This window comes from Martes martes (genome assembly GCF_963455335.1).
Source record: "Martes martes genome assembly, chromosome: 9".
NCBI classification, from domain to species: Eukaryota; Metazoa; Chordata; class Mammalia; order Carnivora; family Mustelidae; genus Martes; species Martes martes.
In genome coordinates this window covers 66,428,038-66,445,202 of record NC_137896.1, presented here as the reverse complement: position 1 = coordinate 66,445,202, position 17,165 = coordinate 66,428,038, and the positions used below count along the sequence as shown (strand labels likewise).

The following is a 17,165-nucleotide window of genomic DNA, read 5'->3' as shown; positions in this document are numbered from 1 at the left end:
GATGTTTACAAGTGTTTTTCCATTGGTATAACTTTTATTTTTTTTAATCTGCTTTTGTGGGACAGGAAGGCTAGAGAAGGTAGAGTGGGAGAAATGTCCTTTTATAGCTGGGATAAGGCTATGATAAAGTCCTTTTACTTAATGAGTAAGCCTTTATTATGGAGCATGCTCTGAGCGTATTTCACAATTACTCCCCCTTGTCAAAGTTATAGGGGATCTTTCTCAGATCTTTAATGTGAGAACCTAGTGGAGTTCCTGGAGGTAAACACTGAAATATAGAGATCCCTCTAAAACTGGGCCTCTAAGAGCTTCTCCCTCTCATATAAGTACAAACTCAGCCTCCAGCAACGTGTCAAAATTATTATTTAAGCTCTTAACCATTTGTGATTCCAGTGGCTTCTGCTTCAGATGAGCAGATCTTGGTTATCCTTTTGAGATTTTGAATTGGCAGTTTACTCTGTAATTCACTATTCTAATGTGTCACAGAAAGTCTTTGAGTTTCATTTTGTTCATTTCTTTTGTTATTATAACAATGGAAATGACAGTTACTAAGCTCTTCTCAGGGTTAAAACCAGAAGTCCTACAACTGATTTTTATATATTTACCTGGTATTTTACAACTTTGCTATATTTACCTTTTAGGTCTGGTAGCCTTTTTGTAGAATCCATTTAATTTTCTACGTAGACAATCAGGTCATCTGCAGATAAAAACAGTTTTAAGTGTTCCGTCTGCATGCTCCCTCCCCCCACCCCCCAATTTCTTGCCTTACTGCATTGGCTGGAACATCCAGTACAGTGTTGAATAGAAATGATGAAGTGGACATCCTTGTCTTGTTCCAGAAAAAGGGGAACCATTTAGATTCTCAACAGTCAGTATGATGTTGGCTGTGTGTTTTTCGTAGATGTCTTCTTTCAGGTTAAAGAAGTTTCCTTTATTCCTATATTACTGAGATTTTTTTTTTTCAGGGATATATGTGTTTTGTCAAATCAGTCAGAGTATGTTTTACTTGTTATAGATTTCTGGTGTCAGTTAATGCTTTATTTAAGATATTTACATTTATTTTTATAATTGGGATTGGCCAATGATGTATCCTTCTTGGGGCTTCTTAAAATCACATTTTGGTGTCAGTGTCATGTAAACCTTATAATAATCTCAATTCATTTAGTCTTCTTTCATTACCTGGAAGAGTTGGCATAATATTGAAGTTTTAAAACTTAACCAATGAAGCCATTTGGGTCTGACTTTTATTTATTTATTTATTTATTTATTTATTTATTTTAAGGGAAGTTTTTATTTTATTTGTTTAGTGGGTAAAAGAACAATTAGAAATTTCTTCTTATGCCATTCAATATATATTCTTAAGGCATTTGTTCATTTTCTTTAAATTTTAAAACATTTTTAGGATAATGTTGTTTATAATATCCTATGAACATTTTAATGTCTATAGAATCCATAGTGATTTCTTCTTTTTTAGTCTGTTGTTATTAGTCTTTTCAAAGAACCACCATTTTGCTTTGGTGATCCTCATTAAGTTTTGTTCTTTATTATTTCCTTATATTTTCTTTAGATTTATTTTTATTTTTTTTCTAATTTCTTTAGATGAATGCTTATATTAATACTTTTCAGGCTTTTTTTCTCATATAGACATTTAAGGCCATAAGTTTCCCTCAAAATACTTACTTGAATGTATTTTACAAGCTTTGTTATGTACTTCTTATAAAATATTTTCTAATTTTCATCATTACTTCTTAATTGAACTATTATTTATTAGTGTGATTTTAAGTATCCAAAAGCATAATGAGTTTTCACTTACCTTTTTGATTGACTTCTTGCTAATTACATATTTGTACTAAATTTTTTATCTTATTTACAGGGATTTTATTGAAAGAGTTGTCTAAACTTCTGGCTCCAGTGTCTTACATTTTGTTCTCTTTTAAACCTGCTGTAATCTGCCTTTTTCTCCTACCATTTCATGAAAACTTTTTTTCAAGGTAATATTTACTTTCATGTTACTCGATTCAGTAGTCAGTCCTCAGTCTTCATTTTATTTGACCTATCAGCAACATTTGATAAAGATGTTCAGTTGTGCTTTTTTCTCTGTTCCTTTAAATACATTCCTTATTTGTCTTCTGAGGTACCATGCTCATTTGATTTTCTTTTCATCTCTTTGGATGTCCTTCTAAGGCTCTTCTGCTAGTTCTTCCTCATCTCCATAATCTGCAAATGTTGGAGTGTTCCTCAGCTCAGTCCTTAGACCACGTCTTTTCTTGTATGTGTACTTATCCCTCATCCAGTCTCATGTATTTACTCTTGACTCTCAAATGTATATCTGTAGCATGAACTTTTTTCTTGAACTCAGAACTTGAATGTCCAACCACCTCCTTTTCATCTTCACTGGAATGTCTAACATACATTTCAAACTTAACATTTTCAAACCTGAGTTCTGCTACCCACTACCCTTCATCCTCCAACACACATAAATCTGCTTTTTCAATCTTCCCAGCTTAGTCTGGGAAGTCTATTCATGCAATTCCTGGCCTGAAACCTTGAATAATCTGTGGCTTCATATATCCATATCCAATGCAGTTTGTTTTGTCTTCAAAATATACTCAAAAGCTGAACATTTCTCACCACCCCTGTTGTAACCTTGCTGATATTGAAGGATATTTTTGCTAGGTAGAGAATTCTAAAAGCTGGGAATTATTTTTATTTTAATACTTTGATAATATCGTTCTACTCTCTTAGATGTACATTATTTCTGCTGAGAAGTCAGCTGTCAGTTTATTTTTTATAAATCAATATATTATACTTTATAATATATTCATATTATATACATGTACAAAAGGCAAGGAATTACAGATAATCTATTTAGAAACTACATAGTCCAACTACATTGAATATAATTAAAATATTGTTGTTCCTGTTTTCTGTTTTGTCAGTTGATAAGAAAATTATATTTTGTCCAGTGTGTGAACACACACTAGAAATTGAGTCGTGAGCGCCATTCAGCACACATATCTGGATTCCTATATCTCTAAACTGAAGTTCCATAGTATTCCAAGACAAATCAGCCAAAAAGAAATTAATCCATTTCTGTTTGGGTTTCACTGCTGGTGGAAGAAGAAATTTCCCAGTGTTTCAAAACCAATACTCATTATCTGTGTTCCTATACTGCTTGGGTGAACTTTTCTTTCAAACAGGTATATTTTAGTGTAGCACAAGTTCTTCTCTTTGGGTTTCTATGTCAGACAATGATAGTAAAAAGTTAGAGTATTTTCAGAACATTTCCTAGAAGTAGATTAAAAAAAAAAAAACAACTGTATATCTGCATCAGTGTATCAAACATCTGTAGGCCCAAGAAGAATTTTCCATATAGTTGAATGATTGATAGAGCTTTCTGTTAATAAAAAGTTAGTTTGGGTCTTTGTGTCCAGTGATTCCAAGACCAGTTCAGTTTGAGTCTGGGTATTTGAGACCAAAAAGATTTCAGTATTAAAATCTATTGTAGATGACATGATATTCTATGTCGAAAATACAAAATAATTAACAAAAAATCTAGAACTAATAAGCAGTTGCTACAGGATTGCAGGATATGTGGTTAATATACAAAATCAGTTGTTTTTTTAATACTAGCAATGAAGAAATGGAGTTTAAAATTGAAAACACAGTACCATTTATATTAGTACCCCCCAAAATGAAATACTTAAGTATAAATCTAACAAATTATGTATAAGATCTATATGAGAAAAAGTACAAAACTGGTACAAAAGAAAAAAAAAGTACAAAAGAGATCAAAGTGGAACTAAATAAACTGAAAAATATTCTAGGGGTGCCGGGGTTAGCTGAGTTGCTTAAGCATCCTACTCATGATTTTGGCTTGGGTCATGATCTCAGAGTCATGAGATCGGGCTCTGAATTGGGCTCTATGCTCAGCAGGGAGTCTGCTTAAGGATTCTCTTTCCCTCTCCCTTTGCCTCTCCTCCCCTGCAAATAAATTAATCTTTTTTAAAAAAAGAAAATATTCTATATTCATGGATGGGAAAACATAATATTTTCAAGATGTCCATTCTTCTCAACTTGATCTATAGATTCAGTAAGTTCTAATTAGAATCACAGCAAATTATTTGTGGATATCAGTGAGCAGATTTTAAAGCAAAAGAATAGGCAACAGAACACTGAAGAAAAACTAAGTTGGAGCACTGGTCATACTTGACATCAAGACTTGAGATAAAGTTACAGTAATTAAGACAGTGTGGTATTGGTAAAAGAATAGACAAATAGATCAGTGGAACAGAACAGAGAGCCCAGAAGTAGACCCACATAAATATAGTCAACTGATCTTTGACAAAGGAGCAAAAGCAATACAATAGAGCAGAGGTAGTTGCAACACAGATATCACACCTTCAGATTAATTCAAAATGGATCACATTCCTAAATGTAAAATGCAAAACTGTAAAACCTCTACAAGATAACAGGAGAAAACCTAGATGACTTTAGTATGTTGATGACTTTTTTAGGTATAACAGCAAAGGCACAGTCCATGCAAGAAATAACTGATTAACTGTACTTCATTAAAATTAAAGACTTACGCTCTGCAAAAGACAATGTCAAGAATATGAGAAGCCAAGCCACAAACTGGGAGAAAATATTTGCTAAAGACACAGCTGATAAAGAACTGGATCTAAAACATACAAAGAACTCTTTTAAAACTCAACAATAAGAAAACAAACAACCCAATTAAAAAATGGGCCAAGACCTTAGCAGATCTCCACGAAGAAGATATACAGGTGGCAAATAAGCATATGAAAGGTGTTTTACATCATAGGTCACCAGGGAAATACAAATTAAAACAACAGTGAGATACCATTACATACCTATGAGAATGGACAAAATCTCAATCACTGAAAATAAAAGCTGGTGAGGATGTGGTTCAACAGCAACACTTATTCATTGCTGGTGGGAATTCAAAATGGTACAGCCACTTTATTAGACAGTTCAGCAGTTTCTACAAAGCTAAACACACTCTTACCATATAGCGCTCTGTTGTACTTAAAGTAGTTGAAATCTTATGTGCACACAAAAACCTGCACACGATGTTTATAGCAGCTTTAATCATAATTGCCCAAGCTTGGAAGCAACCAAAAATCTCCTCTATGACTCTGGACACTTGTAAAAAAGAAAAGTCGGTTGTTTAAAGTTCTAAATATATCTTAGAGGAGTTGTAAGAGTCTTTTCTGACATCAGTGTTATAATAGTCTGCAAAAGAAGCTAAGAGCTTTATTTCTAAAGTTGCTATTAAATGTCTGCTTTAGGTGTGGGTTTGTTGGTCAGTGATTTAAAGTTCTGATTTGAGAACTTCTGCTTATTTGTGTAATTTTCTATTTTGTTTTTTCTTAATAGAGGGATCCCTGTGTTGTGCTGGGGAATATGGCTTTTTGGAAAGTGTATGGCTGCAGTGCAATTTAATAGCATAAGAATAGCCACAGTATGCCTTGGAAGGTACATGCCTCTTTCAGGACTCTTCATTATCATGTGAATTGATAGGCTTGTTACATTTATACCTCTGATTTTAGCATGCAGTTTTTAAAGATTTTTTTTAAAGTAATATCTATACCCAGTGTGGGGTTTGAACCCACAACCCTGAGATCAAGAGTTGCACACTCCACTGAATGAGGCAGTGAGGGAAACTTTAGCACGCATTTTTAAATGCTGCTTTACAAGAAAAAAAGCTAAGAAAATACTTTGTCAAGGCATATGAAAAGATTCTTCATTTGGACTACAGTGGAATTTCACTATATTTTCAAAAATTTTTTTATACTCACAAAGGTGGTTTTCCCAGGGCAAGGCTTATCTATTGCACTCCAGATGTGCTGACCCCCGTGATTTCCCCCAAATGTGGGGAATTCAGCAGCATAATTTCTGGTAGTGGGAGACTGCATTCGTACTTTCCCCTGGTTTTTCTTTGTTGAAGTGAAGACCAGTTATTTATGCTTTTGATAGTGGGTGGTTTTTTGTTTTTTGTTTTTTTGTTTTCATGGTAACTTCTGTTGGTGTGTATATACTGGAGGGGGGTTTGTTTTTATTATTTAGGTTGTGGTGGGGTATTTCTGATAACCTGGTTTTCTGTGGGTGTTGTGTCAAGAGTACTTTATGCTGGGACATCTGGGGTGGCTCAGTTGGTTGAGCGTCTGCCTTTGGCTCGAGTCATCATCCCAGGGTCCTGAAACTGAGGCCCTGTATCGGGCTCCCTGCTTAGTGGAGAGCCTGCTTCTCCCTCTTCCTCTGCTGCCCCCCCTGCTTGTGCGCGCTCTCTTTCTGTCAAATAAATAAATAATAAAGTCTTTTAAAAAAAAAAAAGAGTACTTTATGTTTGGGACACCTGGGTGGCTCATTTGGCTAAGCATTTGCCTTCAGCTCAGGTCATGATCCCAGAGTCCTGGGATGGAGTCCCACATCCAGCTCCTTGCTTGGTGGGGAGCCCCCTACTTGTGCATTCTTTCTCTCTCTGACAAATAAATAAACAAAATCTTAAAAAAAAAAAAAAAGTAAATGGTTATTGTCCATGTAATACTTTTCAGCCATAAAATGGTGATTTGGAGGGCTATAGTATAGGACTAAAAAATATTAAAGATTAAGTGTAAGTGAAAAAAAACAAGATTCAATTTTGAATATATAGTATGATAACTTTAAAATATATATTGTGAAAAAGTACTGAATACTGAACACAAAAATGCTAATAGTAGCTTTTTTTTCCCTAATAGTAGATTTTGATGGAGAACTTTTTATTCTTTATTCTCCAAACTTCCTTTAATGTACTTTTATTTTAAAAAATTAAAAAGAAAAAAATGTGTATTACTGTCCTTACCAGTTTTTATATTTAAATACACTAAAAAGTTGATAAAACATAAAAATTTCAGAATTAGTTTTATTATTAAAATGTTTACAGACTTTTATATGAAAACACAGAAAAAGATCTTTCTGATACTCAGCGACATCTTGCTAAGAAAAAGTATGAGCTACAGCTTACTCAGGAGAAAATTATGTGCTTGGATGAGAAAATTGGTGAGTTTTTTTCCCATGATAAATATATATATATTTTACAATCTGGTAGAAAAACATGTTTTATTCTCTTCAGTTATAACATAAACTTGGGAATAGCCCATAAATTAAACATTTATCACGTAAGAATTGTGGGAAAATTTTTTTTCTTTGATAGTAAAATTTTTTTACTATATTTAGGACCATAAATATTTAGACATGGCTTCATATTTTTCAGTGAAGAAATAGCTGAACAAAACAGTGACATTTTGTAAATTTGCCCTGATCCCTTGTAAGTTTACAACTGTTCGTACTACATTGTAGCTTGTCCATAGTGTTGTAATGAAACATAGTACATATCTGTATATTATTTTGGTGGCAAATGTACATATATTTGACTATATGCTATCACTTGGGTTCATAGAGAAAATTGTTTTTATAAAGTATCCTATTTATGTTTCTTACCAGTGATTTCTGTGAAAATGTGGTCATAACTTAATCTTCTTATAATTGTGAAGTAAAATTTTGGTCAAGGCTATTAAAAAGCCCATCTTAAAGTGGGGAGTATTTTTTTTAAACATTTTCTGTTTTGTAGTTTAAAAATGTCTGGCATAAACAATTAGGTGAGTAGAAGTGCTTTTTATTAAGATAGTAGATATTATAAGAGAACTATAAAGGGGAATATTAAAGAATACGTTTTTGAATATTTTAAGTCTAAATAAAAATGTAAGGTAAGAAGTTAAAGAGATAAGTTTTTATCTCAGAAGAGAAATCTAAGCTAAAGATAAACATCTGGGACACATCAGCATATAAATGATATTTTAAAACCATGAAATTGCCTAGGGAAAATGTAGAGAAAGAGAAGAGGATCCAGGACTCAGTAAGAAGCAGCAAAAGAAGTAGGAGAACCCAGAAGTGAGTGTTATTTTGGGAGGCAAGAGAGCAAAATATTTTTAAAAGGAAGGTATGATCAATATTCAGATATCTTTGAGAAAGAAGGTAAGAGTGAAAAATATTGATTGTATTTGGCACATTGGAGGTTTTGGTAACATTGACCAAAAAAAGTGTGAGTGGAGTGTTGGATGTGGAAGATGGGAGTAGGTTGAGGAATGATTGGGAAGCGAGGAGGTAGTGACAGGAGAGAATAGAAGTCTCTTAAACTTAGCTATTAACAGAAGCAGAAAAACGGTATGGTAGCTTGAGTGGAATGTGAGGTCGAGGATTTTTTTTTTTAAGCTAGGAGATATGTAGAGGTGTTTTAGAGTTTTAAAATGTACTTATTTTATGTCATTGGGAAAGAACTCAAATATCAGAATACCCAAAACATGTGGTTTACCTTAAAGACAGTGCTCTCTGGAAAAGGGACATGATGTATTTTTAAGTACTGTATAGATCATCCTCTTGGCATATGGTTTTACTTCCCTTAGCACTGCTCTGGATGACTGTTCCCAAGGATTTACTTTGAGGTATGGTGTAACAAACTTCCCTTGTAGAGCTCTGGACCAGGGTTTCTCAAACTTTGGTGTGAGTCAAAATTACTTGGAGAGCTAATAAACATCACTGGAGCCAGGCTCTTTGAAGTAAGATATGGCCAAGGCTTTTTGTATCTTTACTAATTCCTCAAGTGGTTCTCAAACTTTGTCATGCATTAGAATCACATGGGTGGGGTGTTTCTGAAAACATAAATTGCTCTGCCCACTCAGAATTTCTGATTCAGAATTTCTGGTATGGGACCTCAGAATTTATAAGTTATAAGAATTTATAAGTTTTATAAGTTCCCAGATAGATGCTGATGGTGCTGGATGAAAAACCACAATTTGAAAACTGCTATTCTATACCAGTCAATCAGGCCTTCAACACTGACATTGGCACAACACTGACACTGTTATCACAAATCAAATCAGACTTTATGGGATTTTTCCCCCCTGGGAATTTTTATAACCCTACTTTAGAAAAATCAGAATATCAGGAGACTTTTGACTCTGAAGATGAACTAATTAAATATTATATTATTTTAGTTACTAAGTTCTGTACAATGGTGGAGAAATTAGAGGGAGAGAGGTCACAGGTTGTTTTAATATTCCACTCATTTTGACCACTCACGCACCATCTCCTCCCCCACCACACATGTATCTACTTCGAGAACTTGTGATATAGAGCTTTCCTTTGCTGTTCTAATTTAAATGTGTTAATTGTGCTTTTACATTTATGAGTCATTTAGAATTTCATGATTCATCTTAGTTTTTAATCACTAACAACAAAAGCTATTTTTTGTTTGGGATACAGTACTTATTTTTAGTCATTGAACACAATATAGGAGAATTTACTTTGAAAAGCATTTTAATCTGCTTGAACTAGAAAAAAAATTATCTTGATTAAAACAATGCCTTTATGATTACATATTTAGATAATTTTACCAGGCAAGGTATTGCCCAGAGAGAAGAAATCAGCATTCTTGGTGCAACCCTCAACGATCTGGCTAAAGAAAAGGAATGCCTGCAAGCATGTTTGGATAAAAAATCTGAGAATATTGCATCCCTTGGAGAGAGTTTGGCAATGAAAGTATGTTCTGAGAACTGTGATTTAAAAGAAATGTTTGAACTTGAATCTGAATAAAATAATAGGATTTTCTCAATTTTTTTTCCTAGAGAGTTGAAACTATAGAATCTGATTTGGAAAATTTCAAAGATAATTTCAAGATAATCTTGGGAACTGTGTGTTCAAGTCCACTAATATTTTTTAAATTGATTTTCTCTCATAAATTTGTGATTAACATTCACTGGTAATTACTAATTCAAATATCAAAATGTGAAGCATAGTAATAAAACAGTGAGACAGATTTGTTTTTAAAAGAACACCAGAACTTATATTTTCAGGCAGCCATTTTGGGAAGCAATATGTCCATTAAAACTGCCTTTTGTAATTGTGCTCAAAACTAGGAGCATATTTTTGCATCCTCCTCAGCCTTTGAGAATCGATCATATGTAGCTGGTAAATAAAGATGGATGATAATCTCCATCCCACATTTTTTGTTGTTCAAAGAACGCTAACAAAGGTGTTGCCAAAAAGGCAGAGAAATAATTGATACCCTTTTCTGTTTCATAAACCAATTCTGAAGACAATTCCTAAACTGTTTCCCACAAATGATTTAAGTGAAGGTAGCATCATTATAATAAGGTCTTTTCCCTCTCTAACGGATCTAATTCATTCATTTATCCATCCGTCCATCCATCCACCCATCCATGCATTTAACAAACACTTATTGGCATGTACCAGGTATAATGCTAGAAACTGAGGTTGCGTGGGTATGCCTTCCATAAGGCTGCAGTATAATTGGGAGAAAGATAAATTAAGGTGTTATCATGATGGAATGTGCTAAGTGCAATAGCAATATGTACACAATGTGCAAATGGAGTTAGGCAGAAACACATCTAATTCAGGCTGGGGGTTGGATTAGGGGAGGAGAAAGATCTAGAGAGCCTTCCAGGAAGTGCCTGGGCTGCTGTCTGATGACTAGAAATAGCCGCGACAAGATTTAGACAAAGGGGACGGTGAGAGAATGGGAGATCCAGAGAGGTTAAGCAGCTTCTGTGAGAGCCCAGTGACTTTCATAAAAGAATTTCAAGAGAGGTCAGTATGGGAGCAGGGCTGGGCGGCAAAAGATGAGGTGGGACGGTTAAGCAACAAATCATAGAAATACATGTGATATTGAGTTTAGACTCTATCATCATGGATATAGAGGATCATTGAGATACTGTAAAAGATGTGTCACGATTAGATCTTTTTTTGAAACAAATATTCTGGCGCTTGTTAATCCATGTAAAGAATGGACTATAGGGAAATGAGTATGGTGACAAGGATACCAGCCATGAGTAAAACAATAAGAATTTTGTTAGGATAGTAGCAGTATCTGTAAGAGAAATAGATCTTTTAGGGAAGATTGACAAGATGTGCTTTCTGACTTAGAAACTACATGGGTAGTTCCTGTGCACGAACTAAGAAACAAATAAAACAGGCTTAGGAAGATTATTGACATGTCTTTGGAACACATAGTTGAAATAGTCATAGACTCTTGGATTTTTAAGTTTGGAGAGAAAGTTGAAGCGAAGTTAATAGATTTGGGAATCATGGGCACAATTGAGATCTTGCTATCTAAGTTCGTGAGGTAGTAAATTTTGATTTGTTGAAAAGGCTGACTCATTACTTTATAGTTATGCCTTAATATTTTTGATATTTTATGGGTTTTGGGGAAGTGGGGTTTTACCTCTGATTTTATTCAGAACACTTTTTGAATAGTTTGACACAATTTTCTTTAAAAACACTAACATTTAGAAACAAATTATTTAGAAATTTCTGAATTGCTTTCCTCTGCTGTATCTAATATTTCATGTATCTTCAATTCTGCTAACTTGCCAACATTATTTTTTTCTTCACGAGGAATACTGAGTTGCAAGTCCATCTCAAAATCAAGACCTTCATATAAGATCATGAATGTAAAAAAAAAAAAAAGATCATGAATGTAAGCACATCCATCTTCTGAAGGGAAAATAACTTTTTAAAACAGTGTTAGACATTCAAAAGAGAAAATATCCTCTACAATAGTATTTCAGAACTGAATTTGCAAATACCCTTCAGTAAAAAGCAGTAATTTTATAGTCTAATCTGGTGATTACATAAATAGATTACTATGGAAAAAGCCTACATTATAGTGAATAAGGAGAAATTTTTTTCTGGTAATCATAGTTTTAAAAGATATTTTACTAGTTGCTACCAATTAAAGTGAGAAAACTCGATAGCAAGTTCACAGTTTTTTAACAATAAAAGAACTATTTGTGAAATATTTTAGTTCATTTCTTTTTTCAAGTAGATTTATGACCATCCTTTTCACATTGAATTTTTAAAAATTAACTTGAGTCTGTATCTCTGGATAAACATATTGAGGTTGTACAAGGAATATTACATTGATAATGATGGCATAGATCTCAACAATTTAGGAAATAATGGTATTAGGAAATAATGGTATTAGGGTATTAGGGTCATATTAAGAGGGTATTAGATTTTACCCAGTAATTTTATTGTCTGGATGCTTTACAATGTTCTCAGAGAATCTTACCTCCAATATAAATTTCTACTGATAAAAGAAGTCATTATAACCCATATTTAAAGTTTTAACCACTAATGGCTTTCAGAAACACTAGAAGTTCAGTTCGTTTTTTAGAATTTATTTGGAAATGTATTGTTATATTTTAAAACCTTGTGTAAATATTCCATTCTAGACAGTATTTTCTCTTTATTGGTTTGTGCTTCTTAAAGGGGTTTAACTGTTTGCTAATATGTATTTTAACTATATCCTAATATCCATTACTGCCAGATGTGGACTCTGCACCATTTTACCAGAAAGCAGAATGGGAAACTGGAGCTAAAATACCCTCAAGAGGAACACATGAATAAAGGAAGATAACTAACATACACTCACATACACACAACTGTCTCTCTAAAGAATAAGAACAGAACTGGTTGGGAAATACAGATTTAGTTTTTCATCTCACTGCTTGGTTACTAACTATGGATTTAGTTTTTCATCTTACTGCTTGGTTACTAAGGATTTGAAAATTCAAAGCGCAAAATGAAATGTAGTTCCTTAGTGAAAGAATAATTTTCCTCCTTTTTTTCTCTTTAGGTCTAATGTAGCCCTAATTATTTGTGTATAGTTATCTGTAACTAGTTCAGGATCAATGAGAGTTTTAGAAAGAGGAGGTGTAGGGATGGTATTGATGGCATTAAGATATTCACACCCCGAGCCTTAACTGATTCCATTAATTCTCCCTCACCATACCCTCAAAAAGGGAGAATGTCAGTAGTTTATTTTTATATTTTTGCTCTAGGCCTAATGCTTAATTCTTTATTAGCTTACATCTAAAATTAATAGTATACATTTATAAGTAATTCAATTGGAATAGCTTTTTGAAGATGATGTTGATGACTAATATAAATAAATTACTTGATCACAGTTATTATTGCTCAGAATTAAAATTAGTGTTACATAATTCACTTTGCTGGGTTTTACAACATGGAGAAGTGAGGAGGTAAATCAGTTCTGTTCCCAGTATACAACACTCCAATGTCAAACCACTGGTTTGCCAACAAGAACAGGGTGATTATGGGGTCTTTGTGTTGCTGGGTGACTACACAAAACATTTTAACAAAGTATTTGCTATATTGATCTCATACCAATGTACCTAAGTGTGGTCTTTTATAAGCATAATCTTGTTTTTATCCAGTACATCTACACTGATATATATGCTTTAGTTTTAAAGTATAGAAAAGAATAGATGTGAATGTTTAAAACTGAATGGGAATCAAAAAGGGAGGATTTCTTTTTGTTCATTTAGTTTTAAGAGAAATTGTTTAAAATAATTTTTTATTTAATACTTGTATTATTTTTCAAGGAAAAGACCATTTCAGGCATGAAGAATATCATTGCTGAGATGGAACAGGCATCAAGGTAAATCATTCACTCCACCAAAATTTGAGCACTTATTGGGGCAAAGTACAATGTTAGGTACAAAGACAGTAGGAGACAAGGGGCTTAGTGTTACCTATGAGGTGATAACTTTCTAATGTTGGAAGGAGGCATAAGTCTGTCTAGGGAAGTAAAAGAAAACATGGTGTTAGCCATGTAAAGGTAAAAGGAATAGCAAAGAACCACAGATCACGTTCAAGAGCCTCTTGAATGACAAGTAGGTGAGTGTGTTGGAACCCAAAGTGTAAGAGAAGCAGTAGAAGGAAGGTCTAACTAGGCAGAGGCCTGTGGTATAGACAAATGAGTCTTGATTTTATCTTTTGGACAATAAGAAATCATTAAAGAAAATTGGAAAGATTTTTGTGTTAGAAAGATTACCGAGGCCAAAGAGATGATGCGAGATTGGGGTAGATGAGTTGGGAGACAGAGGAGTGAGGTGCTTATGAGGGAGAGAATCTAGGAGAATGCCAGGTTTCTGGCTAAGGATGAAGCGGGCGTTAAGAAAGTATGTGGAAGCACATGATTTTCCTCTGAATTTGAAAAGCCTTTGAGACTTTCCTGTAGATATGTCTAGTAATCAGTTAAATATGAGTTTGAAGTATTAAGGAAGAGGCTGAGGCTAGAGATAAGATTTCAGAGTCAACTGAAGATGGGGCTGGGAGCCATGACTATGAATGGATTTTCTGAGGAAGGGGTAGAGTGAGAAGAGGAAGGAGGCTGAGAGTTAAGCCCTGAGAACCATTAATTTTTAAGAGGACAAAGGACAAAGAACCTGCAAAGAAGACTAAGCTATAGCAGCTAGAGGTAGGATGAAGGCTTTCTTATACTTGAACATCAGAAGTTTTGAAATACTTAGCAAATCATTGACTATTATGTATATTTAACCTCCCTTTTTATTGTGAACTGTGGGCAACATAGAGAAATTCCAGTAAACTATATTTAAATTTTAAATGTGTTTAAAATGTCAAATGTTTTCTTGCTCAACTGTCACTCTTCTATCTTATTACAATTTGTTATTCTGTTTTTGGTAAAATGTCTCTTCTTATGTATTATCTGATCTGTGGAATAGACAGTCTACTGAAGCCCTAATTATGTGTGAACAAGACATTTCCAGAATGCGTCGGCAATTGGATGAAACAAATGATGAGTTGGCTCAAATTGCCAGGGAAAGAGATCTCTTGGCTCATGAGAATGACAGTCTCCAAGAACAGTTTTCTAAAGCTAAACAAGAAAACCAGGTATACTTCCACCTAGAATCTTTTTTCTCCAAGAAAATTTTTGTTTTATTCTGAGACACATTCCTCATTTCGTTTTGTAGAAGAGCTCAGGTTTTGGAATCAGCCATTTTTTAATCTTTATTACACAGAATATGACACATAATTTCTAAATGAAATTTTCAGACATGAAGTATTAAAGGAGAGAGGGAGTGGTGATATAATAGATTTATATTAAACCTTAGGAAGTACTTCCTTGACAATAAATATTTGAACAAGTTAACAAAGGAAGATAAAACCTTCAGAAACTTTTGAGAGAGGGATAGATTTATTTGATGGACGATTATTCTGTGTAAGTATGAGTGTAGGGACTATGCAACATATTTTGGTCCTCTTTAGCACTGTGATTCTTTGGGAAATTTTATAATATTTCCTCTTTAAGCCAATATATTTCAGTATATCCACTCTTTTCATTTCCAGTATCATTATTTTAATTTGAGCATTAAAAACTCTTTTTGGAAGCTTTCTTACCCCACTTAAAATGACTTAGTCTAAATGGTTCCCTCACTTGCTATCACTCTCAGTGTGTTTAGTTTGCATCATGAAAGTCTGTAGTGTTAATTGTTAAATGTTTTTAATTTATATAAACAGATATAAAACTGCAATGCTTTGTTAATTATAAAAAAAAAATTGCCTGACTTGTTAAAATATTTTGGTCAAAAATTGATGAAGGATGTTTTGGTGGCTCAGTTGGTTAAGCTTCTGACTCTTGATTTCAGCTCAGGTTATTGTCTCACAGTGGGGAGATTGAGCCCAGGTGAGATCAAGCCCACATCAGGCTCCACACTCAGCAGGGAGTCTGCTTGAGATTCTCTCTCTCCCTCTCCTTCTGCCCCTCTCCCTGCTCACACATCCTCTCTCTGAAAATAAATAAATAAAATCTTTTCTTAAAAAAAGTTAGTGAATAATGGGATCCTGGGATAGAAAAAGCATACTATATAAAAATGAAGTAATTTTGCATAAAATATGGACTTTAGTTAGTAATATATCAATATTGTTTCATAAGTGGTGATAATTATACCATACTGATATAAGAAGACATCAAGTACAGGGTAGGTGGTGACTCTTTATACCATTTTCTTTTTTTTTTTTTAAAGATTTTATTCATTTATTTGACAGACAGAGATCACGAGTAGGCGGAGAAGCAGGCAGAGAGAGAGGAGGAAGCAGGCTCCACACTGAACAGAGAGCCTGATGCAGGGCTCGATCCCAGGACCCTGGGATCATGACCTGAGCCAAAGGCAGAGGCTTTAACCCACTGAGCCACCCAGGCACCCCTCTTTGTACCATTTTCACAACTTTTCTGTAAATCTAAAATTATTCTGAAAGTTTTTTTTAAGTTAATGTATAGCAATAAAAAACATATAAACAGGATCTACTTTTGTATACTCTACTTATAGCTAGAGCAAATAGACTTAAGGTAAATATACCTTATATTTATGAAAAACTAGATTGAACATTTTTTACCATGTTAATGGTAAATGGTAAAAATATGTTAACATATTTTTTTTTACTGATTTTCCATGTATTTTAAATACTTTTTATACTTTCATTTACATGAATTTTTAATGTAACTGGGATAAAACCACATGCCATTTTATATCAAGCTTTTTTCTACATGATAAGGCAGTAGAGTGGAGTATTTAAGATTCATGAGTTTGAATGTCCTGCCTGGCTGTGGGATCATACCATTTAACTTCTCTGAATCTCAGTTTATATATGTAGAAATGGAGAGCAAATGAAAATATTCCTGGAAAGCACTCATTGGAGTGTCTAACAGAATCATTGAATAAATATCTTATAGCTATTATTAGCTTATTGTGACATCATAAGCACTCCTCTGCTTTGTTAAAACTTTGTAAATGTTTTTTAATAATCATAAGAAAATTGTTGTTTAAACAATTTACATTTGTTCAAGAGTAGTTTTTTCCCTTTGTTTGAGTTATAGGCCCAAGGGGTAGAAGATGGATCCCTCTGTGGACCACAAGTTTAGTACCATGTCATAGAAAATTTAGAAAGCAGAAGCCTTTAAAAAAATATCGTCCTCAAAATCACAATTTTTAACAAATTAAGAGGAAGTATTTTTAGTGTTTTATCCTGACTTTTTCACAAAATATAGATGAACATTTTCCTCTGTTATTAAAAATTATTCTAGGGGCACCTGGGTGGCTCACATGGTTAAGCAAATGCCTTTGGCTCAGGTCATGATCTTGGGGGTCCTGGGATCAAGTCCCGCATCGGGTTCCCTGCTCATCGGAGAGCCTGCTTCTCCTTCCACTCTCCCTGCTTGTGCTTTCTCTCTCTGTGTGTCAAATAAATAAGTGAAATCT

The 17,165-nt window shown here is 33.8% G+C and overlaps 1 protein-coding gene across 1 annotated transcript in view; it reads left to right on the top strand.

Moving 5' to 3' along the window:
- Window positions 1-17,165, top strand: part of TSGA10 (testis specific 10) — a 126,021-nt gene that overhangs the window by 47,125 nt on the left and 61,731 nt on the right. The window contains exons 10-13 of the mRNA XM_080814887.1: window positions 6,947-7,062; window positions 9,446-9,600; window positions 13,488-13,543; window positions 14,631-14,799. Of these exons, the coding sequence (XP_080671013.1) occupies window positions 6,947-7,062; window positions 9,446-9,600; window positions 13,488-13,543; window positions 14,631-14,799 (496 nt within the window). The remainder of the gene's footprint in view (window positions 1-6,946; window positions 7,063-9,445; window positions 9,601-13,487; window positions 13,544-14,630; window positions 14,800-17,165) is intronic.